At 53.2% G+C, this 27755-nt stretch overlaps 3 protein-coding genes across 14 annotated transcripts in view; 2 read left to right on the top strand and 1 right to left on the bottom strand.

Moving 5' to 3' along the window:
• Nucleotides 1–517, top strand: part of SPTAN1 (spectrin alpha, non-erythrocytic 1) — an 80817-nt gene extending 80300 nt beyond the window's left edge. For all 11 annotated transcript variants that reach the window (XM_031014315.3, XM_031014304.3, XM_031014309.3 and 8 more), the window contains one exon: nucleotides 64–517. In XM_031014315.3, coding sequence (XP_030870175.1) covers nucleotides 64–189 — 126 coding nt within the window. In that variant the 3' untranslated portion in view covers nucleotides 190–517. The remainder of the gene's footprint in view (nucleotides 1–63) is intronic.
• Nucleotides 508–25840, bottom strand: DYNC2I2 (dynein 2 intermediate chain 2). Of its 2 annotated transcripts, none has more exons than XM_004048694.5 (9): nucleotides 25058–25840; nucleotides 7564–7812; nucleotides 3773–3882; nucleotides 3136–3293; nucleotides 2513–2622; nucleotides 1947–2114; nucleotides 1544–1776; nucleotides 1081–1238; nucleotides 508–837 (listed from the first exon to the last, which is right to left on the bottom strand). In XM_004048694.5, exons 1-9 carry the CDS (start codon nucleotides 25241–25243, stop codon nucleotides 599–601), a joined length of 1611 nt encoding a protein of 536 aa, XP_004048742.1. In that variant the 5' UTR covers nucleotides 25244–25840; the 3' UTR covers nucleotides 508–598. The 2 variants fall into 2 exon arrangements, with proteins under 2 accessions (XP_004048742.1, XP_018888962.1); XM_019033417.4 differs by having other exon boundaries at nucleotides 1947–2072; nucleotides 25058–25262.
• LOC109028160 (vesicle transport through interaction with t-SNAREs homolog 1B-like) lies at nucleotides 17894–23217 on the top strand. The gene is made up of 5 exons (XM_055350929.2): nucleotides 17894–18153; nucleotides 18444–18527; nucleotides 18837–19044; nucleotides 22612–22683; nucleotides 23191–23217. Exons 1-5 carry the CDS (start codon nucleotides 17894–17896, stop codon nucleotides 23215–23217), a joined length of 651 nt encoding a protein of 216 aa, XP_055206904.2.
• Nucleotides 25841–27755: the final 1915 nt, after the last annotated feature.

Consider the following 27755-nt stretch of genomic DNA (forward strand, 5'->3'; position numbering starts at 1 on the left):
GGAGGTCGGGTTTGAAGTGGGTGCAGCTGGCTCAGGTACCAGGTGCCATCTCTTACCCCACAGAACCTGACCCGGGAACAAGCTGACTACTGCGTCTCCCACATGAAGCCCTACGTGGACGGCAAGGGCCGCGAGCTCCCCACCGCGTTCGACTACGTGGAGTTCACCCGCTCGCTTTTTGTGAACTGAGCCACTCCCTGGGTCACCCACCCCTCGCTGCTTGCCCCGCGTCGCCTTGCTGCATGTCCGCTCCGCTGTGTGCTCTCACTTTCCACTGTAACCTTAAGCCTGCTTAGCTTGGAATAAGACTTAGGAGAAAATGGTGCTTCATTAACCCGCTTCCGGTCCAGTCACAATCATCATGTCACTGTGGGGACCCAGATCTGTGTCTTGAAGCAGCTGCCCTCATTCCGACTTCAGAAAATCGAAGCAGCTGGCTCCTCCCCTTGTTCTCTCTCCCACCCTGCCCCAAATCTGTTTTCATGTAAAAGACAAATAAATGATGACTTCCCCCAAAGCTTTGCTTTTCTTCATTCGGCTTGCGTCAGAAACGCAAGGCTCGGCACAGCGAAGGCTTGCACCCGCCTCCCGGGACCCCTCAGGTCGCCACCTCTGCTGCCAGGCAGTCCAGGTCCTCAGCTTCCCGGGGCCCTTGTTCCGTGAACTCTGTGCTCAGCTGCCACACCTTCACTGTGCCCTGGGCATCGCCCGCAGCCAAGAGCTGAGTCTGCTGGCTGTTGAACTCCAGACAGTAGACAGGGCTTTCATCCTGGGTTTGCTTGATCAAAACTGTGGGTTTCTGGGAGCTTTTCTGGAGATCAAACAGCTGCACGTCACCTGCAAAGAGAGACAGATACGTGGAGTAAGAGAAACTCTAGAGACCAACCACATGGCAGGAGGAGGCTAACGCCCGGGTTCAATCCTGTTGTGTGCAGCCACAGTGGCTTTGAGTTGGGTTGCTGGAGGGAAGCCGTCCTTACCCCCATGTGTGGTCTCTTCCCCAACCCAGAACCCCAGGTACAAGCAGGGCCCAGACCACCCACCCCTTAAAGAGATCCAGGCCTAGCGGCCCCTTCCTACCTTTCCCAGAGGCAGCTGCAAAAACCAAGGGCCGCACTGGGGACCAGCGCACAGCAAACAGATACTTGAGGGAGAGCTGCAGCGAAGTCAAGGGAGGGGCCTGCAGCATGGAGTACAGGTGGACATGCCCGTCAGTCCCAGCGCTCAGGAAGAGATTCCTAGACGGGATGCAGGGGGCCAGGCAAGGGAATCAGTGCTGGGGTCTGGGTGGTGCTGGCCCCCAACACCAGACCCCTCCTGGGCTGCCAGGCTCGTGAAGAGCCTCCCGGGTCCCTCAGCCTGGAGTTGGTCCTCTCATTAGAGAAGGGACGATGCCTGGGCCAACCACCAAAGACCTGAACACGGGTCTCAGAGTGGGCAGAAGGCAAGCACTTGAAGCAGTTTGTCATGAGGCTTGGCAGGCTAGAGACCCGCAGGGCAGGGACACCCTGGCCCCACTGTGCCCCAGGCCGGCCCTACGTACCTGTGGAAGGGGGAACAGCTCACAGAGTAGATGGGACCGCCATGGGGGGAGAAGGTAAACTGTGCTGGGGCCCGCAGGGGCACGGAGCTGGGCATCCGGGTGAGGGCTGCCTCTCCAGCTGCCAGGGAACACTTGAGCGGGAAGCCACCTTCCGTGCCCAGAATGAACAGCCTAGGGTCAAAGCTGGAGAAGGCCACTGCCGTGGCGCCCACCTCGGTCTCCCCGTGGGGATGCTGTGGAGAAATGGCAGCAGCAGGGTCAGAGCCAAGGGCATCAGATGGCACTGTCCCAACAGAGCCAGAGAACAGGAGGGGAGATCACAGCAAGTCAGGCCCACTGCCACACCTTCCCGCCCCCAAGGCTCACCGGCGCAGGCCAGGGCAGTTTCCGGGTGCCCACGTACCTTCTTGAGCTTGGTGCTCCGTGGCAGCTGCTGCATGACCAGGGCGAAGCCCTCTGTGAGCTGCAGCTGGCCTGCCCCAATGCCCTGCCAGAGTAGCACCTTCCCGTCGGTGGCCACACTCAGCACCTGGAAGCGGTGGCTGTGTCCAGGCTCAGGCAGCCACACCACCTGAGTTAATAGCATGCAGGGCCAGGATGGAGACAAGGGACACCTGCCCAGGTGTCACGCTCCACCCCCACCCTCCCTCTCTTCCAGGAAAAAAAAAAATTCTCCGGGAGGCCCCAGAGCCAGGCTCACCCACCAGGGGGCAGGCCTGGAGGGTTCCCAGGGCCCTCTCCAGTCCCAGAATCCCAGCGCTGCTCACTCGGTGCCTGCAGAGGAGGCTGGGAATGGCCACAGGGCCCTGGGAGTGGCTCCTGAGGGGGGTGACTCATGCTGCGGGAGCTCTGAGAATGCAGGAGGCAGCTGTCCAACTGCCAACGCCCGGGTGACCTTCCTAGGAGAGTGGGCGCCCTCTCCCCAGCTCTGCCTCAGGGCCCACCCCACCCGGCAGCCCCTGCCCTGACCTGGGACACAGGGTCTGTGTGGGTGTCATCCGTCAGGCCTGTGCGCCACAGCAGCGGGTCCTCAAGACGGCTCAGGTCCCACACCAACACCTCACCACTGTACAGCCCTCCTGCAGGGACAGTGGGCCTGGGCAGAGGCTCAGCCCCACCCCCAGCCTGACTTCCTGGCCAAACACCCGCCCCAGCCCACCTACAGGGCCAAGGCCAGGGCCAGGCGGCAGAGCCACTTGGCTGGAAGTCATCCCCACAGAGGGAGAGTCCTAGCCCCCAGCTCCCCTGCTGTACCCCAGGGAGCTTTGCCGGACACCCCTGCCCTGCACCTGGCAGCTCCCTCCAGCGTTGCCTGCCCCCTACCACTGACGGCTTCCCAAGGGCACCTGCCTCTTCTGGCCTCTCCACAGCCCCCAGCCCTGGCCCCGACCCTGGCCCCCTTCCAGACTCCTCCCCCGAGTTCCACCCCTCAGGGCTCACTGCAGACCTTCACCTGGGCTCCAGACTGAGAGGGTCAGGGCCCGCCTTCCTGTCTCGGGACCAAAGGGCCCATGGAAAGCTCCCTTGTGCCCTCTGCAGGGCGGGAAGCTGAGTCCTGAGAGGAGAGGAGGCGGACGCAGCAGGCAGCTCACCTGCGACGTGGGAGGGCTGCGTGGGGTGGAAGGCCAGACACAGGACAGCACTGGGGACCTCCACCACGGCCGACGGCTGCTGGGGACGCAGGTCTCGCCGGTCCAGGTTCCAGGCACACACGAAGGACTTAAGCGTGCTCCAGTCCCCATGGTCCAGCCTGTGCAGGGACAGGCTTGAGCCGGCTATGCCCCTGGGTGGGGCTCCTATCACCCACCCCACCTCTCTCCCCACTAGCCCCGGACACACTCGCTGTGTCCTTGTCACCACCAGACACTACTCTGGGTATTGAAGTGGCCCACGCTCCACTCTAGCACCCCAAGGGTGTGGCATTCTCTGGAAAACGGTCCCCAGGCACCAAGGACAGTCCATGCCATGCAGGATGGGGAAGCAGCTGGTGGGGCGGGCGAGGCAGGCAGGCCCAGGGCCGCAAGGCAAGGGGGAGGGTGATCCTGGCACTCAGCCCCACTGCCTGCTCTTCTGCCACTTGTTGTCAACCCTGACCAGGAAGGCTTGAGAAGAGACTCCCAGGATGGCCAAGCTCTTAGAACCAACCCTTCCCTGCGCAGCTACAGAGACAAGGCCCAAGGAGGGTCCTGGGGTGGCGCACTGCCCCTCACCTGCCCCGCTGCCACTCACCGGCCGTAGGCACAGGCCACCACAGAGCCAGTGGAGTTCCAGGAGATGCTGGTCACATGCAGACCCTGCGCTTGGGCTGGCGGGTAGCCCAGGGTATACAGACAAGACACCTGCGGAGACGTCCCCAACCCTGAGTCCAAAGCCACCAGCAGGGGGCCTCATGACTGCCTAACCAAACCCCACCTAGGTCAGGCCACCCTTAGCCCTAGAGGCCCTCAAGTCCATCAGCCAGGCCTAGAGGAAAATGTGGCACGTTCACCCCCACATCTGCCCCAGCAGGATGCTTCCAGAAGCCCAGAAGGCATGGCCTGAGAAGCAAGGCCGACCAGGCTCCCGCCCAGAGCGGTGGCTGCCCTCACAGGCACACTCCACAATTTCCAGGCCTCAGGGGCTGCAGCAGGAAGGTGGGGATGGTTGCCCAGCAGCATAAAAGTGCCCAACGCGGCCAAGTACAAGGGGTCAAGCGAACCACCCAACGTCACGCTGTGCTACACGCACACGATTTTTTGTTGTTTGTGGTGGTTAGTTGGTTGGTTTTCTTTTTGAGACAGAGTCTCACTCTGTGGCCCAGGCTGGAGTGCAATGGTGCAATCTCCACTCACTGCAACTGCCACCTCCTGGGTTCAAGTGATTCTCATGCCTCAGCCTCCCAAGTAGCTGGGATTACAGGCGCGTGCCACCATACCTGGCTAATTTTTGTATTTTTATCAGAGATGGGGTTTCACCACGTTGCCCAGGCTAGTCTCGAACTCCTGACCTCAGGTGATCCGCCTGCCTCGGTCTCCCAAAGTGCTGAGATGACAGGCATGAGCTGCTGTGCCTGGCTGCACACAATTTTTTGTCAAGCTCTGGCATCTTGCTTTCAGCCCCACAGCCGGCCACAGCTGCGTGAGGAGGCTGACGACCAGCCTAGCCAGGGGTAGGCACCAGCTGCCCAGGAAGTGGTGTGTGCCAGGAATCCAAACAGGCTCTCAGATCCTCTGACGTTTCAGATCTGTTGACCTCATGATTCTACATAAAGAAACTATCAACTGAGGGCCGGGCACGATGGCTCACGCCTGTAATCTCAGCACTTTGGGAGGCTGAGGCAGGAGGATAGCTTAAGCTCAGGAGTTCAAGACCAGTGTAGGCAAGATGGTGAAACCCCGTCTCTACCAAAAATACAAAAATTAGCTGGGCATGGGGGTCAGAGCCTGTAATCCCAGCTCTGGGATTGAGGTTGAGGTGGGAGGATCACTTGAACCCAGGAGACAGAGGTTGCACTGCTGCACTCCAGCCTAAGCAACAGAGCAAGACCCTGTCTCAAAAAAAAAAAAAAAAAAAAAGGCCAGGCCTGGTGGCTCATGCCTGTAATCCCAGCACTTTGGGAGGCGGAGGCGGGCGGATCACAAGGTCTGGAGTTCAAGACCATCCTGGCCAACATGGTGAAGCCCCATCTCTACTAAAAATACAAAAAATGAGCTGGGTGTGGTGGCACGTGCCTGTGGTCCCAGCTACTCAGGAGGCTGAGGCAGCAGAATAGCTTGAACCCAGAAGGCAGAGGTTGCAGTGAGCCCAGATCGCGCCATTGCACTCCAGCCTGGCGACAGAGCGAGACTCCATCTCAAAAAAAAAAAAAAAAATGCATTTTGTAAAAAATAAAAAAGAAAGTATCCACTGGAAAGACTCCACACTCCACAAAGAGCTCCACAGCCACACCCCGCGCACTGCTGCAGCATGTGCAAGAGGTGCCTCTGCTGTGGAGAACAAGCTGCAAGGAGACCAGGACCAGCAACTCCACTCCTGGGTTTAGACCCTAGAGAAATGAAAACTCATGTCCACATGGACACCTGTACACCAATGTCCACAAGAGCATGACTCACTATAGCCAAAAAGGGGAACAGCCCAAATGTCCATCAGCTGATGAGTGGCTAAATGAATGTGGTCTGTCCATGCAACACCATGCAGCTGTAAAAAGGAACACAGCACCAACCCAAGCCACAACACGCATGAACCTATTATTTTCAAACAAAGCTATACAGTGGGCTAGGAGGTGGAAGGAAGCTTTTACAGGCCTTGTAATGTTCACTTTCTTGATCTGGGTTTTGGTTCAAGAAATGTTTATACTTTGTAAAAAATCATCTCAGGAGGCTGAGGCAGGAGCATCTCTTGAGCCCATTTGAACTACAGCCTGGGCAACATAGGAAGACCCTAGCTCTAAAAAATTTTTTTTGGCCAGGCGAGGTGGCTCACGCCTGTAATCACAGCACTTTGGGAGGCCAAGGCAGGCAGATCACCTGAGGTCAGGAATTCGAGACCAACCTGACCAACATGGTGAAATCCATCTCTATCAAAAATACAAAATTAGCCGGGCGTGGTGGCGGGTGCCTGTAATCCCAGCTGCTCAGGAGGCTGAGACAGGAGAATTGCTTGGACCCGGGAGGCAGAGGTTGCAGTGAGCCAAGATCGTGCCACTGCACTCCATCCTGGGTGACAGAGCGAGACTCTGTCTCAAAAAAATAAAAAAAAAATAAAAAGACAAAAGCTCCCTCATCTCAAACCCAATGCTGTCTGCCCAACTGCCCATCAGCATTTACAGGGTCATGACTCTGGACTGTACTTGGAGGGCAGATGACCCAGAGCATGGCAGTGAAACCAGAGAGACTGGGGTTCAAGTTCTGGAGCTGTGTGTGTGGACCTGGACAAGTCACTTAGCCTCTCTCAGCCTCATCTATAAACTGAAGATTATAATACCACTACCTCATACAGTTGTTTTTTTTTTGTTTTTTTGTCTTTTTTTGAGATGGAGTCTTGCTCTGTCACCCAGGCAGGAGTGCAGTGGCGCAGTCTCAGCTCACTGCAACCTCCGTCTCCCGGGTTAAAGCGATTCTCCTGCCTCAGCTTCCCGAGTAGCTGGAACTACAGGCGTGCACCACCACGCCTGGCTAATTTTTGTATTTTTAGTAGAGAGGAGGTTTCACTATGTTGGCCAGGCTGGTCTTGAACTGCTGACCTCAGGTGATCCGCCCACCTTGGCCTCCCAAAGTGTTGGGATTACAGGCGTGAGCCACTGTGCCCAGCCTCATACAGTTGTTTTGAGGAGTGAAGAAGATACCACAGGAGACATTCTTTTTTTTTTTTTTTTTGAGACAGAGTCTCGCTCTGTTGCCCAGGCTGGAGTGCAGTGGCGCGACCTCAGCTCACTGCAAGCTCCGCCTCCCGGGCTCACGCCATTCTCCTGCCTCAGCCTCCCAAGTAGCTAGGACTATAGGTACCTGCCACTACGCCCGGCTAATTTTTTTTTTGTATTTTTAGTAGAGACAGGGTTTCACCGTGTTAGCCAGGATGGTCTCCATCTCCTGACATCGTGATCCGCCAGCCTCGGCCTCCCAAAGTGCTGGGATTACAGGCGTGAGCCACCGCACCTGGCCAAGGAGACATTCTTAAACTGTGCCTGGCCCAAAGAAGGCCCTCACTGCACCGTACATGGGGAGGCAGGGCAGCCGGGCCACCCAGACTCTAGCCTGCCTCCACTGCTCACCCGCTCAGTTTCACTCTGGACGTTACTTCCACATAGGGTGTCCATCTCCCTAACTGTAAAGTGGACAGAACAATACCGACCTCAAGGTCAGCAGTGAAGGCTCACTGACTTATTCTTAGGGAACCTAGCGCAGTACCAGGCAGGACATTAGAGCCTGGTGATTGCTGGCCGTGATGATGACTGGCACGGCTGTTATTTGTGGGAAGGAAAACAAGGGGAGACAGAAGTGGGGCAGGGGCTTGACCCGAGGCTGCACCAGCCCATCCCCTACCATCTGCTGCTGCTCGGTCCAGTTCACCTCGAAGCCATCAAACGCGTGGCTCTGCCAATTCTTGTTCAGCTCTCGGATGACCACGGCCTCCACTCTCCGAAGAAAGGCTGCGAGCCGGGGTATGTCGTACTGGGACGGGGGCTGCACGCTGACAGGCACGGGGGCCTCCGTCTGCACCTGGGCGTCCACATGATTCCTGGCCTGGGCGGATGCGTTGGCAGTGGCAATGCTGGCCGTCTGGCAACTTTTCTGGGGGGAGGGTGAAAACAAGTGTCACCACCCAGCTGTCCTCGCACAGCCCCCGCCCAGCCCCCTGCCTGCCCCTCCTGCTTGACCCCCTCCTTGCTGCTGTGGGTCTCAGGCTAGGGGCCTCTCTCAGTGAGGTCTTGGTTAGAGATGGCCCCTTGATTCTCCTATGTCCCACAACCAATCAGTGCCAGCCAATCAGAGCACTGTGTCCCTACCTCAGCCACAGTGACCAATTCAGGGCTGGCCAAGTGACCAACACAGGCCAGTGAGACCCTGCCCCAAGACTTTTGGTGCAACAATTCGGAGGAGTCAGAGGGCTCCCTTTCTGAAGATGCGGAGGGCAGGCAGAACCACATCGGCTCACAGCAGCACCCTGGCAGACACATGGTCTGATGCCCATGAACACCCCAGCTTCACACCACCAGGCCCTCCCTCAACGGGCAGCCCTCCCAGCACCCAGGTGAGCAACAGCAGCTTCAGCATCCACTATGAGCTGCTAGGTGGGAGGCAGAGCACCGCCCCCAGAGGCCTTGCTCTCTACGCTGCCACCACGCCTACTATTCCTGGTCCCCTGCTTAGCTGTACCTGGCACAGGTACAAACATCAGAACAGGGCAGGAGAGGCCAGCCTCCCTTTCTTACAGGCATGCCCAATCTTCACCAAACCAAGGCTCTCTGGGCGGAAGCAATCATGGTGATTGCTGCTATCTGTGAGGGGCTCTCCTCGGGTGGCTGCTCAAGGGACAATGACAAGGCCCTGGACTGCCACACTCCCTCCTTCCCATCTCATGCAGGATTCGAGCTGGGCCAGGAGGCAAGCCTGGAGGAAGGGGGCCGGACTCACCAGGACAGTTCTCTTCTGAACACACAGGCCTCAGCACTGGTACCCACCCTCACCTCCACAGGCCACTCAGTTCTCTCTGCTTGTCTGTGTCCTACTGAACCGCGAGCCCCCCAGCATAAGACTCTGTCTGATCTTTGTATCCCCAGCACTTTGCATGGTATTTGGCACAAAGCAGATGTTCATTCATATACATACACACACACACACACACACACACACACACAAATGCTCACGCACGGTGAGCACAGGGCACGGTGGCTCACGCCTGTAATCCCAGAATTTTGGGAGGCCGAGGCTGGCGGATCACAAGATCAGGAGATCAAGACCACCCTCGCTAACACGGTGAAACCCAATCTGTACTAAAAATACAAAAAATTAGCTGGGCATAGTGGCGAGCATCTGTAGTCCCAGCTACTCGGGAGGCTGAGGCAGGAGAATGGCATGAACCCAGGAGGCGGAGCTTGCAGTGAGCCAAGATCGTGCCACTACACTCCAGCCTGAGCGACAGAGCAAGACTCCGTTTCAAAAAAAAAAAAAATTAGCCGGGTGTGGTGGCGCGTGCCTGTAATCCTAGCTACTCAGAAGGCTGAGGCAGGAGAACTGCTTGAACCCGGGAGGCGGAGGTTGCACTGAGCCGAGATCATGCCACTGCACTCCAGCCTGGCCTATGGTGGGAGACTGTCTCAAAAAAAAAAAAAAAAAATTACTTATTGAGGCCGGGCGCAGTGGCTCACGCCTGTAATCCCAGCACTTTGGGAGGCCGAGGCGGGCGGATCACGAGGTCAGGAGATCGAGACCATCCTGGCTAATACGGTGAAACCCCATCTCTACTAAAAATACAAAAAAATTAGCCGGGCATGGTCGTGGGTGCCTGTAGTCCCAGCTACTCGGGAAGGCGTGAACCTGGGAGGCAGAGCTTACAGTGAGCCGAGATCGTGCCACTGCACTCCAGCCTGGGTGACACAGCGAGACTCCATTTCAAAAAAAAAATTACTTATTGAGCATCTACTTGCCAGGCATTGTCTGGGTAATGAGGACACAGCAGAAAAGAAAATGTGTAAGATTCTTGTGCCCCAGGTGCTTACATAGGGGTGGGGAGAGATGAATAAACAAGAAAAAAACACCAAATCCACACAGCACTGAGCACATGCAGAGGCACGAGAAAGGAAGGAAACAGCAAGGGAGGCTGTCTGGATGGGATGGCGAGGGTGGCCTCTTAGGGAGGTGGCATTTGAGCTGAGATGTGAAGGACGTGAAGGACATGAAGGAGCCGGCCAAGTGGAAAGCTTCAGGAAGGAGTGTAGTGGGCCAGAATAAAATGTTGTGGAGGAAAATTCCCTGAGCGCAGTGGCTCACGCCTGTAATTCCAGCACTTTGGGAGGCTGAAGCAAGAGGATCACTTGAGTCTAGGAGTTTGAGACCAGCCTGGGCAACAGAGAGAAACTGTACCTACAAAACAATTAAAAATTTGCCAGAAGCCAGGTGCAGTGGCTCATGCCTGTAATCCCAGCACTTTGGGAGGCCGAGGCGGGTCGATCACGAGGTCAGGAGTTCAAGACCAGCCTGGCCAAGATGGTGAAACCCCGTCTCTACTAAAAATACAAAAAAATTAGCCAGGTGCAGTGGCAGGCGCCTGTAATCCCAATTGCTCAGGAGGCTGAGGCAGGAGAATCACTTGAACTTGGGGGGCGGAGGTTGCAGTGAGCCGAGATCGTGCCACTGAGCTCCAGCCTGGGTGACAGAGTGAGACTCCATCTCAAAAAAAAAAAAAAAAAATTGCCAGGCATGACGGCGCATCCTGTAGTCCCCAGCTACTCAGAAGGCTGAAGTGGGAAGATTGCTTGAGTCCAGGAAGTGGAGGCTGCAGTGAGCAGTTCATTGTGCCACTGCACTCCAGCCTGGGTAACAGAGCAAGTAAAGCCCAAGAGGACATGTTGGACTCTGGGAATCGTGGAAAGAAGGGAATCCAGGGTGACCCTGGGATCTGCACTGAGAACCTGTGGACGGGGCGTCCCCAGATGTGAGGTCACACTCAGGCAGAGAACACAGGGCAGTTCTGTGGGGCCTGCTTTGGACTCAGATGCCTCAGCCACCCACGGTGAGGCACCAAGTATTCCCGGGGGAGGTCACTAAGCTCTGGAGAGTTTCTGACCAGACATGTGACTTGAAGCCACAGAGCTGGAGGAGGCTGCTGAGGGACTACACACACCAAGGAATGAATGAATGGGCCAGGGGATCAGAAAGTGCACGTGCCGAGCCAAGATGCAAGGGGACTAAGGCAGAATCTCAAACTCCATGGAAGCCACAATTCTGATGACAGTGCCAGTTGGTAAGAGCCCACTTCCAGGCACTGTGCCAAGAACTTCACCCACATCACCTTTCTTCCTCACAACCACCCTACGAAGTAAATCCTATCTTCATATTAATGTTGGCACTGAGGCACAGAGAAACTGAGTAACTCACCCAAGGTCACACAGCAAAAGGTGATCGACTTGAACCCAGGCAGCCTTTTTTTTTTTTTTTTTTTTTTTTTGAGACAGGGTCTCACTCTGTTGCCCAGGCTGGAGTACAATGGAGTGGTCATAGCTCATTGCAATCTACCTCTGCCTCTTGGGCTCAGGCAATCCTCCCACCTCAGCCTCCCAAGTAGCTGGGACTACAGGCACACAACCACACCTGGCTGATTTTTTAAAAGAATTTTTTCATAGAGACAGGGTCTCACTATATTATCTAGGCTTGTCTCCAACTCCTGGGCTCAAGTGATCCTCCCTTCTCCGCCTCCCAAAGTCCTGGGATTACAGGCGTGAGCCACCGCACCTGTCCAACCTGACTTGCCACTAGATTGTCTACCTCACGACAGTAAACTGCATCTCAGCCACGGTGCTCTCCCGCACACGTGCGAAGCTGGGCTGCACCACATGTCACTGCGCTCTGCTTCATACACTTTGCAGATTCAGCACTTTTCACAAACTAAAGGATCACGGCGCCCCTGCACCGCACAAGCCTATCGGGCCATTTTCCCTACAGCATGCGCTTAGTTGATGCCTCTGCCACATTTTGGCAATTCTCACAATATTTCAAATTTATTCATTCTTATTATATCTGATACACTGATTTGTGATCAGTGATCTTTTACGTTACTACAGTAATTGTTTTGCAGCACCACAAATTGTGCCTATGTGAGATGGTGAACTTCATCGATAAATGTTGCGTGTGATTTGACTGCTCCACTGTCCAGCTGTTCCCTGTCTCTCTCTCTCTCCTTGGGCCTCCCTATTCCGAGACAAGACAATATTGAAAGTAAGCCAATTAGGCCAGGCACAGTGGCTCATGCCTGTAATCCCAGCACTTTGGGAGGCCGAGGGGGGCAGATCACCTGAGCTCAGGAGTTCAAGACCAGCCTGCCCAATGTGGTGAAACCCCATCTCTACTAAAAAAAAAAAAAATACAAAAATTGGCCGGGCATAGTGGCTCATGCCAGTAATCCCAGCACTTTGGGAGGCCAAGGCGGGCGGATCACCTGAGGTCAGGAGTTCGAGACCAGCCTGGCCAACACAGCAAAACCCCATCTCTACTAAAAATACATAAATTAGCTGGGCATGGTGGCGTGCACCTGTAACCCCAGCTACTCAGGAGGCTGAGGCAGGAGAATCACTTGAACCAAGCCTGGGCAACAAGAGTGAAACTCTGTCTCAAAAAAAAGAAATTATCCAGGCATGGTGGCGGGCGCCTGTAGTCCCAACTACTTGGGAGGCTGAGGCAGGAGAATCACTTGAACCCAAAAAGCAGAGGTTGCAATGAGCCGAGATCGTACCACTGCACTCTGGCCTGGGCAACAAAGTGAGACTCCATCTCAAAAAAAAAAAAAAAAAAAGGTAAGCCAATTAATATCCCTACAGGGGCCTCTAAATGTTCAAGGGAAAGGAAGAGCTGCAGGTCTCTTAATTCAAAAGCTAGACATGATTAAGCTTAGTGAGGAGGGCATGTTGAAAGCTGAGACAGGCTGAAGCCAGGCCTCTTGCAACAAACAGCCAAGTTGTGAATGCAAAGGAAAAGTTTTTGAAGGAAATTAAAAGTGCTACTCCAGGGAACACACAAATTATAAGTGAAACAGCTTATTGCTGATAGGGATAAAGTTTAGTGGCTTGGATAGAAAATCAATCCAGCCACATTTCCTTAAGACACGCCATAACCCAGAGCAAGGCCCTAACTCTCTTCAACTCCATGAAGGCTGAGAGAGGTGAGGAAGCTGCAGAAGAAAAGTGTGAAGCCACCAGAGGTTGGCTCATGAGGTTTAAGGGAAGAAGCCATCTCCATAATGTACAAATACAAGGTGAAGCAGCAAGTGCTGCTGGAGAAGCCGGAGCAAGTTCTCCAGAAGATCTAGCTCAGATTATTGATGAAGGTGGCCGCACTAAACAATAGATTTTCTTTTTGTTGTTTTTTTGTTTTTGTTGTTTTGAGACAGAGTCTCACTCTGTCACCCAGGCTGGAGTGCAGTGGTGTGATCTCGACAACCTGTGCCTCCTGGGTTCTAGCAATTCTCCTGCCTCAGCCTCCCGAGTAGCTGGGATTACAGGTGCCTGCGACCACGCCTGGCTAATGTTTGTATTTTTAATAGAGACGGGGATTCACCATGTCAGCCAGGCTGGTCTCAAACTCCTGAACTCAGGTGATCAGCCTGCCTGGGCTTCCCAAAGTGCTGGGATTCCAGGCATGAGCCACCTGGCCCAGATTTTCAAAGTAGATGAAACATTGGAAGGACATGCCATCTAGGAATGGGAATGTGAACTAGAAAGAAGTCAGTGCCCGGCTTCAAAGCTTCAAGAGACAGGCTGCCTCTCTTGTTAGGGGCTAATGCAGCTGATGACTTCAAGTAAAAGCCAAAGCTCATTTATATCCAGATAATTCTAGGGCCCTTACAAATTATGCTAAGGAAGGCACAGTGGCTCATGCCTGTAATCTCAGCACTTTGGGAGGCCAATGAAGGTGGATCATTTGAGTCCAAGAGTTTGTGACCAGCCTAGGCAACATGGGGAAACCCAGTCTCTACAAGATTTAAAAATTAGCCAGGTTGGCTGGGCACAGTGGCTCACGCCTGTAATCCCAGCAATTTGGGAGGCCAAGGCAGGTGGATCACGAGGACAGGAGTTCGAGACCAACCTGACCAACATGGTGAAACCCCGTCTCTACTAAAAATACAAAAATCAGCCAGGCGTGGTGGAGTGCGCCTGTAATCCCAGCTACTTGGGAGGCAGAGGCAGAAGAATCACTTGAACCCAGGAGGCGGAGGTTGTGGTGAGCCGAGATTGCGCCATCACACTCCAGCCTGGGCAACAAGGGCGAAACTCTGTCTCAAAAAACAAACACACAAACAAAGAACAATAATATGGCATCTGCAAATTTCCTGTGAATTGGTAAAAAGCCACCATTACTCTTTGTGCTCCGGGATACCTAAGTCAGAGATCCCTTTGGGGATGAGGCCCAAGTCCATACCCTGCCACCATGCCAGGCAGTGTGTGACTAGCAAGAGGGTAAGGCTCCAATAAGCCGCCCCTGGGGAAGTCAGAGAAAGAAATGGGGCATGGGAGTCAGGATCCTCACTTCCTAGGCCACTCTCAGAGGGGAGTGTCAAGGACGCTAGGCCCAGAGCCAGCCTCCCACACCTAGGAAGTGTATTCAGGGGCCAGGCGCTATGGCTCATGCCTGCAATCCCAGGACTTTGGGAGGCCAAGGCGGGTGGATCACGAGGTCAGGAGATCGAGACCATCCTGGCCAACATGGTAAAACCCCATCTCTACTAAAAATACAAAAAAATTAGCCAGGCGTGGTGGCATGCACTTGTAATCCCAGCTACTCAGGAGGCTGAGACAGAATTGCTTGAACCCAGAAAGCAGAGGCTGCAGTGAGCCGAGATCACACCACTGCACTGCAGCCTGGGCAACAGAGCAAGACTCCATCTCAAAAAAAAAAAAAAAAAAATGCGTTCAGGGGAATACAAAGGGCTGGGCCAGACTTTATGTAATCACACCAGGACATCCTTGGAGGGAATCAGAGAACAGTAATTACCAAAGCAAGACCAGCAGGGTCCACCCTCTTGAGAGTCTGAGGCCCCAGGGACCCTCTGCAGCCTGAAGCCCAATTCTCCTGCCCCAAGAGAGCCTGCAGCCATGGAGAAACCCAGAACATCAGCACTCCTGCCTCTGAGAGGAAGGAAACTGAGGCCCAGAAAGGTGAGGAGATGCCTCCTGGAAAGTCCACCTGCCCCACAGGACCCCTTTCTTGGAAAACCTCCTACCCAAGCCACAAGCTAGGCCCCAAGCCCCAGACTTCTCTGACTGAATGAAAACTGAACACTGGCCGGGCACAGTGGCTCGCACCTGTAATCTTAGCACTTTGGGAGGTCGAGGCAGGAGGATCACTTGAGGCCAGGAGTTCGAGACCACCCTGGCCAACGTGGCAAAATCCCATCTCTACTAAAAATACAAAAATTAGTCAGGTGTGGTGGCACACGCCTGTAACTCCAGCTATTCGGGAGGCTGAGACAGGAGAATCACTTGAACCAGTAAGGTGGAGGGTGCAGTGAGCTGAGATCGCGCCATTGCACTCCAGCCTGGGCAACAGAGCCAGACTCCATCTCAAACAAGCCCACTCCAGCAGGGGGTGCCATATGCTAGAGAATCTCCTGGGCCAGGCCCGACCAAGCCAGGCCCAGCCAAGCCAAGCCAAGCGGGCCTGGCAGGGCCAGGCATGGTGGCTCAGGCCTGTAATCCTAGCCCTTTGGGAGGCCGAGGCAGGCAGATCACTTGAGGCCAGGAGTTCAAGACCAGCCTGGCCAACATGGTGAAGCCCTATCTCTACTAAAAATACAAAAAAAAAAAAAAAATTAGCCAAGCGTGTTGGCGGGCAACTGTAATCACTGCTACTAGGGAGGCTGAGGTGGGAGGATTGCTTGAACCTGGGAGGTATAGGTTGCAGTAAGCCAAGATCGTGCCACTGCACTACAGCCTGGGCGACGGAGACTCCATTTCAAAAAAAAAAAAGAGAGAGAGAATCTGCTGGGCCAGAAGCTACAGCCAGTCCAGAAGAGGCACTCACTTAGAGGCCCAGAGCTAGGCAGCTAGGTCAATTCAGAGGAGGGATGCAGCAGAGGCCTGCCAGGGAGTGAAAGCACACAAGAAACCATTGAATTCAGCATTTCCTAGGCACCTCTGGGACATGGAAAACTACAGGAGACTCACCCCTGCCCTCAAGGAGCTAAATCACGGGAGACAGACCTGAATGTCAAAAATGCACCTCACTGGAAAAAAGTTCAATAGATCGCGGTGATGACTGTGCACTGGAATTATACTTGATGCCTCTGAATTGCACACTTTTTAAAATGGTTAAAACGGGCCAGACGTGGTGGTTCACAGCTTTCATTTCAGCACTTTGGGAGGCTGAGTGGGAGGCTCACGTGAGGCCAGTTGTTCAATACCAGCTGGGCAACAAAGCAAGACCTCTGACTCTACAGAAATTTTCTAAATTAGCCAGGCACAATGGTGTGCACCTGTAGTTCTATCTACTTGGGAGACTGAAGTAGGAGGATCGCTTAAGCTCAAGAGTTTGAGGCTGCGTGAGCTACGATCACATCACTGCATTCCAGGCTGGGAGACAGAACCAGACCACCAGCACTTTGGGAGGCCAAGGTGGGAGGATCATTTGAGGTCAGGAGTTCGAGACCAGCCTGGCCAACATGGTGAAACCCTGTCTCTACTAAAAATACAAAAAAGAGCCAGGCCTAGTGGGACGCGCCTGTAATTCCAGCTACTGGGGAGGCTAAGGTGGGAGAACTGCTGGAACCCAGGGGGCAGAGATTGCAGTGAGCCAAGACGGCACCACTGCACTCCAGTCTGGGCAAGACAGTGAGACTCCATCTCAAAAAAAAAAAAAAAAAAAAAAACTGGGCCAGGTGCAGTGGCTCACACCTGTAATCCCAGCACTTTGGGAGGCTGAGGCAGGCAGATCACGAGGTCAGGAGTTCAAGACCAGCCTGACCAACATGGTGAAACCCCATCTCTACTAAAAATACAAAAATTAGCTGGGCATGGTGGTGCGTGCCTGTAGTCTCAGCTACTAAGGAGGCTGAGGCAGGAGAATCGCTTGAACCTGGGAGGCAGAGGTTGCAGTGAGCTGAGATCGCGCCATTGCACTCCAGCCTGGGTGGCAGAGCGAGACTCTAAAATATAAATAAATAAATGAAAATTTTTTTTAAAAACTACTGGAAAGCAGCTGGATTAAACTAGTGGTTCTAGTGGTTCTCAAACTTTGCTAAGCATTAGAATCATTTAGGGAGATATTATGAAACCAGATCCCCAGGTCATACCACATCCAAAGTAAGCCACAGTAACTGCAAGTAGAACCCAGGAGTCTACATTTTTCAACACTTCCCAGGGCATTCCAGTGTTAACTACCTTTGAGAAGAGGAATGAGGAGGCCCCCCTCAGCTGAGACAGCAGGGCCGGTCACTGACACTCAGAAACTCCACGTGAACAGCACTGGCTTTCACTTGGCTTTCTGGTCAACAGTCCCATTCAACCCCATAAGAAGTATCCTAACAATCGCACTTCACAGAAGAGAGACTGCATTACTAGTCCAGGGCCAAGCCACTGATAAAAAGGATCTGCACCCTCAAACTCAGATCGAAAATTAAGGTCCAGGACACTGTCCCTCTAAACAGATAGGGAATGTGGCAAGAAAAGTCAAGTCAGGCCAAAGACCATATATATATATATATATATATACATGCCACCACGCCCGGCTAATTTTGTATTTTTAGTAGAGACAGGGTTTCTCCATGTTGGTCAGGCTGGTCTTCAACTCCCGGTCGACCTCAGTTGATCTGCCCAGCTCAGCCTCCCAAAGTGCTGGAATTACAGGCGTGAACCACCACGCCCAGCCCCATTTTTGTATTTTTAGTAGAGATGGGGTTTCACCATGTTGGCCAGGCTGGTCTTGAACTCCTGACCTCAGGTGATCCACCCACCTCAGCCTCCCAAAGTGCTGGAATTACAGGCGTGAGCCACCATGCTGGCCCATAGATTACTTGTATAAAGAACAAAAAGTTAACTCAAAAAGCACCAGGCAGCAGTGGCGCAGTAGTCACCATGACGGCTAAGGGGCTGGGTGCGGTTCTGCCAGGCTAGGAGCACAACCAGCACCCAGAATCTGTGGCCGCTGCTTGAATACAGCCTGTGCCATGGCCACCTCTGCCCCCTCCTCGGAGCATGTCGGGAAGCAGCATGAGATCTTTCACTGTCTCTATGAAGGCGTACAAGGAGTGCCCAAGCGCCTGCTGGGTGCAGTGGGGACCAAAGAGAAGTTGATCAGAGATTTTGATGAAAAGCAACAGGAAGTAAACAAAAAGCTGGCAGAGATGGAGGAGGAACTACATTATGCACCTCTATCTTTCCGTAACCCCATGATGTCTAAGCTTCAAAACTACCAGAAGGGCCGGGGGTAGTAGCTCATACCTGTAATCCTAGCACTTTAGGAGGTCGAGGTGGGCAGATCACTTGAGGTCAGGAGTTCAAGACCAGCCTGACCAACATGGTGAAACCCCATCTCTACTAATAATACAAACATTAACCGGCCGTGGTGGCGCACGGCTGTAATCCCAGCTTCTCGGGAGGCTGACGCAGGATAATCGCTTAAACCCGGGAGGCAGAGGTCGCAGTGAGCCAAGATCGTACCACTGCACTCAAGCCTGAGCAACAGATCGAGACTGTCTCAAAAAACACTACTGGAAGGACCTTGCCAAACTATCAGGAGATGAGAAGCACACCTTGGAGAGCCACAACTGGAGGCCGAGGAGACATGAAATACAGCACACAGCCAGGCACGGTGGCTCACACCTGTAATCCAGAACTTTGGGAGGCCGAGGCGGGCAGATCACCCAAGGTCAGGAGTTTTGAGACCAGCCTGGCCAACACAGTGAAACCCCATTTCTACTAAAAATATAAACAATTAGCTGAGTATGGTGGCAGGCGCCTGTAATCCCAGCTACTCAGGAGGCTGAGGCAGGAGAATTGCTTGAACCCAGGAGGCAGAGGTTGCAGTGAGCTGAGATAGCACCACTGCACTCCAGCCTGGGTGACTGAGTAAAACTTCATCTCAGAAAAAAAAAAAAGAAAGAAATATAGCACATGTGCTGCAGAGAATGAGCACATGGACTGGCTACAATCTCAAAGGGCAATGCTTCTACAAGGCATTGGAAGCCTGATCCAGGTGACCCAAAGTACTGAACATTCTCATCAGACTGGCACAGAAACTGACCAGATTGGCTCAGAAATCACAGAAGAACCAGAGGAACAAGACAGACCAATTAGAAAGCACCAAGAATCGGGCCAGGTGCGGTGGCTCACGCCTGTAATCGCAGCACTTTGGGAGGCCAAGCTGGGCAGATCACCTGAGGTCAGGAGTTTGAGACCAGCCTGGCCAACATGGTGAAACTTCGTCTCTACTGAAAATACAAAAATTAGCTGGGCATGGTGGCAGGCACTTGTAATCCCAGCTACTCAGACGGCTGAGGCAGGAGAATCGCTTGAACCCAGGAGGCAGAGGTTGCACTGAGCTGAGATCATGCCATTGCACTCCAGCCTGGGGGACAAGAGTGAAACTTCATCTCAAAAAAAAAAAAAAAAAAGAAAATACCAAGAGTTGGCCAGGTGCTGTGGTACACACCTGTACTCCCAGGTACTCGGGAGGCTGACGGAGGAAAATCGCTTGAACCCAGGGGGTGGAGGTTGCAGTGACCCAAGATTGTGCCACTGCACTCTAGCCTGGGCAACAAGAATGAAATTCAGTCTCAAAACAAAAAAAAAAAAACGAGGCCGGGCGCAGTGGCTCACTCCTGTAATCCCAGCACTTTGGGAGGCCCAGGCAAGTGGATCACCTGAGGTCGGGAGTTTGAAACCAGCCTGACCAACATGGAGAAACTCCCTCACTACTAAAAATACTAAATTAGCCAGGCATGGTGGCACATGCCTGTAATTCCAGCTACTCAGGAGCTGAGGCAGGAGAATCACTTGAACCCGGGAGGTGGAGGTTGCAGTGAGCCAAGATCATGCCACTGCACTCCAGCTTGGGCAACAAAAGCGAAACTCCGTCTCAAAAAAAAAAGAAAGTACCAAGAGTACTAGGCACGGTGGCTCACACCTGCAATCCCCAAGCAGTTTGGGAGGCTGAGGCGGGTGGATCACCTAAGGTCAGGAGTTCAAGACCAGCCTGGCCAACATGGTGAAACCCTGTCTCTACTAAAAACACAAAAATTAGCCCAATGTGGTGGCGTGCACCTGTAATCCCAGCTACTCAGGAAGCTGAGGCAGGAGGATCACTTGAAACCAGGAGGCGGAGGTTGCAGTGAGCTGAGATCACACCACTGCACTTCAGCCTGGGCAACAGAGCAAGACTCCGTCTCACACACAAAAAAGAAAGTACCAAGAGTAGCCCAGGTGAGGTGGCTCAGGCTTGTAATATCTATACCTTGGGAGGCCGAGGCAGGCAGATGACTTGAGGCCAGGAGTTTGAGACCAGCCTGGCCAACATGGTGAAAGGTCGGGAGTTCAAAACCAACCTGGCCAATATGGCGAAACCCCGTCACTACTAAAAATAAAAAAAACTGGGCCGGACACGGTGGCTCACACCTGTAATCCCAGCACTTTGGATGGCCGAGACAGGCGGGTCACGAGGTCAGGAGATAAAGACTATCCTGGCTAACACGGAGAAACCCCACCTCTACTAAAAAAAAAAAAAATAATTAGCCAGGCTTGCTGGCATGCACCTGTAGTCCCAGCTACTCGGGAAGCTGAGGCAGGAGAATCGCTTGAAGCCGGGAGGCGGAAGTTGCAGTGAGCTGAGATCACGCCATTGCACTCCAGCCTAGGCCACAGAGCGAGACTCTGTCTCCAAAAAAAAACCCAGGCCAGGCGCGGTGGCTCACGCCTGTAATCCCAGCAATTTGGGAGGCCAAGGCAGGCGGATCACGAGGTCACAAGATCGAGACCATCCTGGCCAACACGGTGAAACCCCATCTCTGCTAAAAACACAAAAAATTAGCCGTGGTGATGGGCACCTGTAGTCCCAGCTACTCAGGAGGCTGAGGCAGGAGAATGGTGTGAACCCGGGAGGCGGAGCTTGCAGTGAGCCAAGATCACGCCACTATAATAAATAAATAAAAATAAAATAAAATTAGACAGCTTTGTCAGGCCAGGCATGGTGGCCCGCGCCTGTAATCCCAGTACTTTAGGAGGCCGAGGCAGGTGGATCACAAGGTCAGGAGTTCAAGACCCACCTGGCCAACATAGTGAAACTCTGTCTCTACTAAAAATACAAAAATTAGCCGGGTATGGTGGCACGTGCCTGTAGCCCCAGCTACTCAGGAGGTTGAGGCAAAAGAATCACTTGAACCCGGGCGGCGGAGGTTGTGGGGAGCCGAGATCACGCCACTGCACTCCAGTCTGGGCAACAAAGCAAGACTCCGTCTCAAAAAATATACACAAAAATTAGCTGGGCGTGGTGGGGTGTGCCTGTAGTCCCAGCTACTCAGGAGGCTGAAGCAGGAGAATCGCTTGAACCCAGGAGGTGGAGGCTGCAGTGAGCTGAGATGGCACCACTGCACTCCAGCCTGGCAACAGGCTCCGTCTCACCAAAAAAAAAAAAAAAAATTTTTAAATCAGTTGGGCACAGTGGTATGTGTCTGTAATCCCTGCTACACAGAAGGCTGAGGCAAGAGGATGGCTTGAGCCTGGAAGTTGGAGGTCGCAGTGAGCCAAGATGGCACTACTGCACTCCTACCTGGGAGACAGAGCAAGACCCTGTGGAAAGAAGGAAGGAAGGGAGCGAGGGAAGGGAAGAGTGGGAAGTAGACAAAAGAAAGGGAAGGGATGAAAGAAGTAACTTACCACCTTCTTCTCACCCTTGAAACATTCTTACAACATAAAAGAATCTCCTTAGGTAAGAGAGCTGGCTGTGTTTCCATTGAACCATCCTCACACATGAAAGCCTTCGCACCCAAGTGTTAGAATCATTTTCTTGGGATTCTACAGGTTAAAGCTATCAACAAGAAAATTAGCCAGACTCAATCTTATTCTCTGTATCAGAAAAAAAAGTATTAAACTGAATCAATAATTCCTAACCTAGAGTCTTTTTTATTTTTATTATTTTTTATATACAGAGTCTCATTGTCACCCAGGCTGGAGTGCAGTTGCACAATCTCAGCTCACTGCAACTTCGCCTCCCAGGTTCAAGCGGTTCTCCCACCTCAGCCTCCAGAGTAGCTGGCATTACAGGCGTGCACCACCACACCTGGCTTTTTGGTATTTTTAGTAGAGATGGGGTTTCACCATATTGGCCAAGCTGGTCTCAAACTCCTGACTTCAGGTGACCCACCAGTCTCAGCCTCCCAAAGTGCTGGGATTACAGGTGTGAACCACCACACCTAGCCCCAACCTAGAGTCTTCTAAAAATGTTCAGCAAGGCCGGGCGTGGTGGCTCACGCCTGTAATCCCAGCACTTTCAGAGGCTGTGATGGGCGGATCACGAGGTCAGGAGATGGAGACCATCCTGGCCAACACAGTGAAACCCCGTCTCTACTAAAAATACAAAAAATTGACCAGGCGTGGTGACGGGCGCCTGTAGTCCCAGCTACGGGGGAGGCTGAGGCAAGAGAATGGCGTGAACCCAGGAGACAGAGCTTGCAGCGAGCCGAGATTGCGCCACTGCACTCCAGCCTGGGTGGCAAAGCCAGACTCCATCTCAAAAGAAAACAAAAAACAAAAACAAAATGTTCAGCAAGAGCTATTTTGAGTATTGCTTAAAAGCCAGTGCATCTGAATCATCAGTTGACCTGTGATAAGGATGGACAGTTAACTAAACCACCTAGTGCCCTGGCTTTCCCTGAGAACCGTTCCCATACAGCACAGCAAAGTGGGAAGTGCGTGCAAGCCAGATCAGATCCTGGCTTCAGCTGTGCAGACTTCTAGGCCTGAGGTAAGAAATCTGTCCTCAAGAGTAAGATTTCATGGAAACCTCACTGGCCTTGGGGAGGACTTGGGCTCTCTGCAGGTTCGTGCAGCAAGCTAAGCCTCAGTATTCTCTTCTGGGACGTGTGCAGCACCCAATGCTGCTCATTTTCAGAGGAAAAACATAAGTCCTTACAATACTCTGATAGCCCCCACCGGACCTGCCTTTCCTTTCCTTACCCTCTCTGACCTCACCTGGGACCACTCTTCCCCACCCCTCACTCCTCTCCAGCCCCACCTGCCTCCTCAAACAGACAGATTTGCCCTAGGGCCTTTGCACTGACCTTTTTTTCCCCTGTAGAGTCAGGGTCTCACTCTGTTACCCAAACTGGAACACAGTGGTGCAATCATAGCTCACTGCAGCCTCCAACTCCTGGACTCAAGGGATCCCCCTGCCTCAGCTGCTCAAGTAGCTGGAAATACAGGCACAAATGCCAGGGCACCCTACTTTGCACTTGACTTTTCACCTCCTTAGATGACTCTACCCCAGGTATCCACTTAGCCCATGCTCACTCCTCCAAATCTTTGCTAAAATGTCACCCTCACTGTAGCCCGCCCGGCAAACCACCCTCTCAATCCCCAACCCAGTCCTTGCAATCTCTCAGCTTTTTCTTTTGTCCACGGCACTATTCACCTTCTAACACACTGCATAATTTACTTATTAAATATACTGTTAATGTTACAGCCGTTGCCACTGCCCCATGTAAGCTCGAGGAGGGAGAGATGTCCATCTTCTTTTCTGATGAGTCCCCAACCCTTGAACCGCTCCTAGCACACAGCAGGTGCTCAAGCTGAAACTCCGCACAGACCCCTTGGGAGAGGCCTTGAGCACGCAGCAGCCCCGCCCCTCATCTCATCAGAGCATCTCCTTTCGTGTGCGTTTGATTAAACACCTGGAAAACTGGCTTATCTAGAATTTACGATGCAGTTTGGTCATTTAAAAGTTAGCCTGGGCCGGCGCGGTGGCTCACACCTGTAATCCCAGCACTTTGGGAGGCCGAGGCGGGTGGATCACAATGTCAGGAGATCGAGACCATCCTGGCTAACACGGTGAAACCCCGTCTCTACTTAAAAAAAAAAAAAAAAAAAAAATTAGCCGGGCGTGGTGGCGGGCGCCTGTAGTCCCAGCTACTAGGGAGGCTGAGGCAGGAGAATGGCATAAACCCGGGAGGCGGAGCTTGCAGTGAGCAGAGATCGCGCCATTGCACTGACCTTTTTTTCCCCTGTAGAGTCAGGGTCTCACTCTGTTACCCAAACTGGAACACAGTGGTACAATCATAGCTCACTGCAGCCTCCAACTCCTGGGCTCAAGGGATCCTCCTGCCTCAGCTCCACTCCAGTGGCACACTGGAGTCCGGGCGACAGAGCGAGACTCCTCCAAAAAAAAAAAAAAAGAGAAAGAAACCAAGTAGCGCCGAAACCAAGTAGCTGGCGCTACTACACTCCAGCCTGGGCGACAGAGTGAGACTCTGTCTCAAAAAAAAAAGAAAAAAAAGAAGGCCGGGCGCAGTGGCTCACGCCTGTAATCCCAACACTTTGGGAGGCCGAGGAGGGCGGATCACGAGGTCAGGAGATGGAAACCATTCTGGCTAACACTGTGAAACCCCGTCTCTACTAAAAAATACAAAAAAATTAGCCAGGCGTGCTGGCGGCCGCCTGTAGTCCCAGCTACTCGGGAGGCTGGGGCAGGAGAATAGCGTGAACCCGGGAGGCGGAGTTTGCAGTGAGCCGAGTTCGCGCCACTGCACTCCAGCCTGGGCGACAGAGCGAGACTGTCTCAAAAAAAAAAAAAAGCCTGAACGCGGTGGCTCACACCTGTAATCCCAGCATTTTGGGAGGCCGAGGAAGGAGGACAGCTTAAGCCCAGGAGTTGGAGACCAGCCAGGGCAACACATGGAGACCCCATCTCTACAAGATAATAAATAAATAAACAGCCAGCGTGGTGGCCCGCGCCTGAGGTCCCAGGTACTCTGGATGCGCAGGTGGGAGGATCGCTCAGCACCGGGGGCTGAGGCTGCAGTGAGCCGAGATCGCACCACTGCACTCCAGCCTGGGCGACAGAGCGAGACCCTGTTAAAAAAAAAACGAAACAAAACCAAAAAAAGATGTTTGAAATGCTTAAAAACTACAGTTCACACAAAATCCTTCAAAACGTGGGATCCTTGGAGGTGTTTTGTTTTTCCACTTTTTGTTGTTAAAAAATGGGCCGAAAGTATCTTCTGGGTCAGTTTCTGTGGAATAAACTGTAAAGGCAAACGGTGGGACGTCCGAACCCGCCCGGCGGCCGCGCTGCGCCCCCACCTTCCCGCCCGCGTAGCTCCGCGCGGGGCCCGCGCCCTCACCGTCTCCCCGCGGATGCCCTGGACGGCCCTCCACTGCGAGGGCACGGACGCCACACCCAGGGTCTCGTCCTGCAGCGGCCCTGGCCGCCCCGGCCCCGGGCCGCTCGCAACCCCGACTGTCGCCACGGCTGCAACACCCGCGCTTCCCGCCTGGCTGAGTGGCCCCGGCTGCGCGCGGGTTGCCATGGAGACGGTTCCGCCCTCTCGTGCGGACGCACTCAGGCGCGACCTCCGCCCCTACGCCGCCATGAGCGGAAAACGGGGAACGTGAGGCTGACGGCGCCATGTTTGAATTCGTCGCAGCACCTCCTGCAAGACCTGGAAGAAAGAAAAGTAACGATTCTTCTCGGCCAGAGAGAGAAGCATGACCGGTTTTGCATGCCCTGTCCCCAGAAAAAGCACGCTAAGGGTAGGCGCACTACTCCTGGGCGAGGAAACTGCGGAAGTGAGACATTGGTGCCAGGTTCAAAGATGGCGCTGAGCAGCCAAGCGCAGAAGCGAAGAGAGGGCGGCAGCCTGCGGCCGTGGCCGGCCCGCGAGGTCTGGGCCTGGGAGCGCAGATCTGGCTGAGCAGCTGATTCTTCCAGCAGATCCGAGAACCGCGCCACTCGAACAGGCTGTCACCTCGAAGCCAAGTGATCTCCCTTTAATCCTCAGTCTCTGTCTCAATAGAATGATGATGAAAAATATTCCTACGGAGATCCTAAATGTGGTTAAAAAGCTGGGAGGCCCAAATGAGGTCTTCTACAGAAACATGCTTATTAAATCGAAATTAAAAGCAAATAACTAAATAATGTGCCTACTGTATGTCAGGCAAAGAGCCCAGAACGTCTCTTTCTTATTAAGTTCTCACCCTGAGGAAAGAATTGCTTTTTATACTATATTATGTCGTTCTGCCATTCCGCGCGCCCCACCGGAATTAAAAAAACACTGGAGATTCTGACCTGAGGACTAAAAAATAAAAATAAAGAATAAACAAATAGGCCAGGTGCGGTGGCTCACACCTGTAATCCCGGTACTTTGAGAGGCCAAGGCAGGAGGATCGCTTGAAGCCAGGAGTTCGAAACCAGCCTGAGCAACATAGTGAGAGCCCCGTCTCTACAAAAAAAAAATGTTTTAAAACTTAGCCGGGCATGGTGGCACGTGCCTGTAGTCCCACCCACTCGGCAGGCTGAGTGTAAAGATCCCTTGAGTCCAGTAGTTTGAGGCTGCAGTGAGCTATGATTACACCACTACACTACAGCCTGAGTGATAGAGCAAGACCCTGTCTCTAAAAAAATAATAGGCCAGACAAGATGGCCAGCACTTTGGAAGGCCAAGGCAAGAGGATCACTTGAGCCCAGGAGTTTGAGAGCTGCCTGGGCAACACAGCAAGACTCCCTCTCTACAAAAAAAAATTTTTAAATTGGCCAGGCATAGTGGCACACACCTGTAGTCCCAGCTGCTCCGGAGGCCAAGGTGAGAGGATCCCTGGAGTCAGGGAAATTGAGGCTGCAGAGTGCCCTCATTGAACCACGCTGTGCTTCAGCCTGGACAAGAGAGTGAGACCCTGTCTCAAAATAATAATAATAATAACAACAAAATAATAAAATAAAAAAATTCTAAAAAATGATCTGGGAAGGATAGATGCTACTTTTTTTTTTTTTTTCAGACAGAGTCTCACTCTGTCGCCCAAGGTGGAGTGCAGTGGCGTGATCTCGGCTCACAGCAACCTCCACCTCCCCAACTCAAGCGATTCTCATGCCTCAGCCTCCCAAGTAGCTGGGATTACAGGCACATGCCACCACACTGGGCTAATTTTTGTATTTTTAGTAGAGAAGGGTTTCACCATGTTGGCCAAGCTGGTCTGGAACTCCTGACCTCAAATGATCTGCCCGCCTCAGCCTGCCAAAGTGCTGGGATTACAGGCATGGGCCACTGCACCCAGCCTGTTTGTTTTTTTTTGAGACAGAGTCTCGCTTTGTTGTCCAGGTTGGCGTGCAGTGGCACTATCTTGGCTCACTACAACCTCCACCTCCCAGGCTCAAGTGATTCTCCTGCCTCAGCCTCTCGAGTAGCTGGGATTACAGGCAACCGCCACCACGCCTGGCCAATTTTTTGTATTTTTAGTAGAGATGGGGTTTCACCGTGTTGGCCATGCTGCTTTGAAACTCCTGACCTCAGGTGAGCCACCTCACCTGACCTAATTTTTTTTTTTTTTTTTTTTTGAGACAGGGTCTGGCTGTGTCACCAGGCTGGAGTAGTGGTATGATCATGGCTCACTGCAGCCTCAACCTCTCTGGGCTCAGGCCATCCAACCACCTCAGCCTCCTAAGCAGCTAGGACTACAGGCATGCACTACCATCCCCAGCTAATTTTTGTGTTTTTGTAGAGATGGGGGCAGGGGTCTCCCCGTGTTGCCCAGGCTGGTCTCGAACTCCGGGGTTCAAGTGAACTGCTCACTTCTACCTCCCAAAGTGCTGGGAATACAGGCTAAGCCACTCCCCAGGCCAAAGCAGATGATATTTGAAAACACAGTTCAATCCCTTCAGGGCCCAAGATTCCGTCCCTGTTCCCACCCTCTCTCCACCCCATGGCCTCTGCCTCCACCTGCTTCAAGCACACCCCTCAGGCCTCAGTTTACCACCACCTAGAAAGGCCCTTCCTTAAATGTAGACTGAAGAAAAAGGGACTTTTTAAAAACTCATTAAGGGGCCAG

This window comes from Gorilla gorilla, chromosome 13 (assembly GCF_029281585.2).
Source record: "Gorilla gorilla gorilla isolate KB3781 chromosome 13, NHGRI_mGorGor1-v2.1_pri, whole genome shotgun sequence".
NCBI classification, from domain to species: domain Eukaryota; kingdom Metazoa; phylum Chordata; class Mammalia; order Primates; family Hominidae; genus Gorilla; species Gorilla gorilla.

Coding starts and splice junctions, on each gene's coding strand:
- LOC109028160 (XM_055350929.2), top strand. CDS start 17,894: ATGGCCACCTCTGCCCCCTCCTCGGAGCATGTCGGGAAGCAGCATGAG. Junction 18,154..18,443: donor AACTACCAGAAGGGCCGGGG/GTAGTAGCTCAT, acceptor CACTACTGGAAG/GACCTTGCCAAACTATCAGG. Junction 18,528..18,836: donor GACATGAAATACAGCACACA/GCCAGGCACGGT, acceptor AAAGAAATATAG/CACATGTGCTGCAGAGAATG.
- DYNC2I2 (XM_004048694.5), bottom strand. CDS start 25,243: ATGGCAACCCGCGCGCAGCCGGGGCCACTCAGCCAGGCGGGAAGCGCG. Junction 1,777..1,946: donor GGAGCACCAAGCTCAAGAAG/GTACGTGGGCAC, acceptor ATTTCTCCACAG/CATCCCCACGGGGAGACCGA. Junction 1,239..1,543: donor AGCTGTTCCCCCTTCCACAG/GTACGTAGGGCC, acceptor CATCCCGTCTAG/GAATCTCTTCCTGAGCGCTG.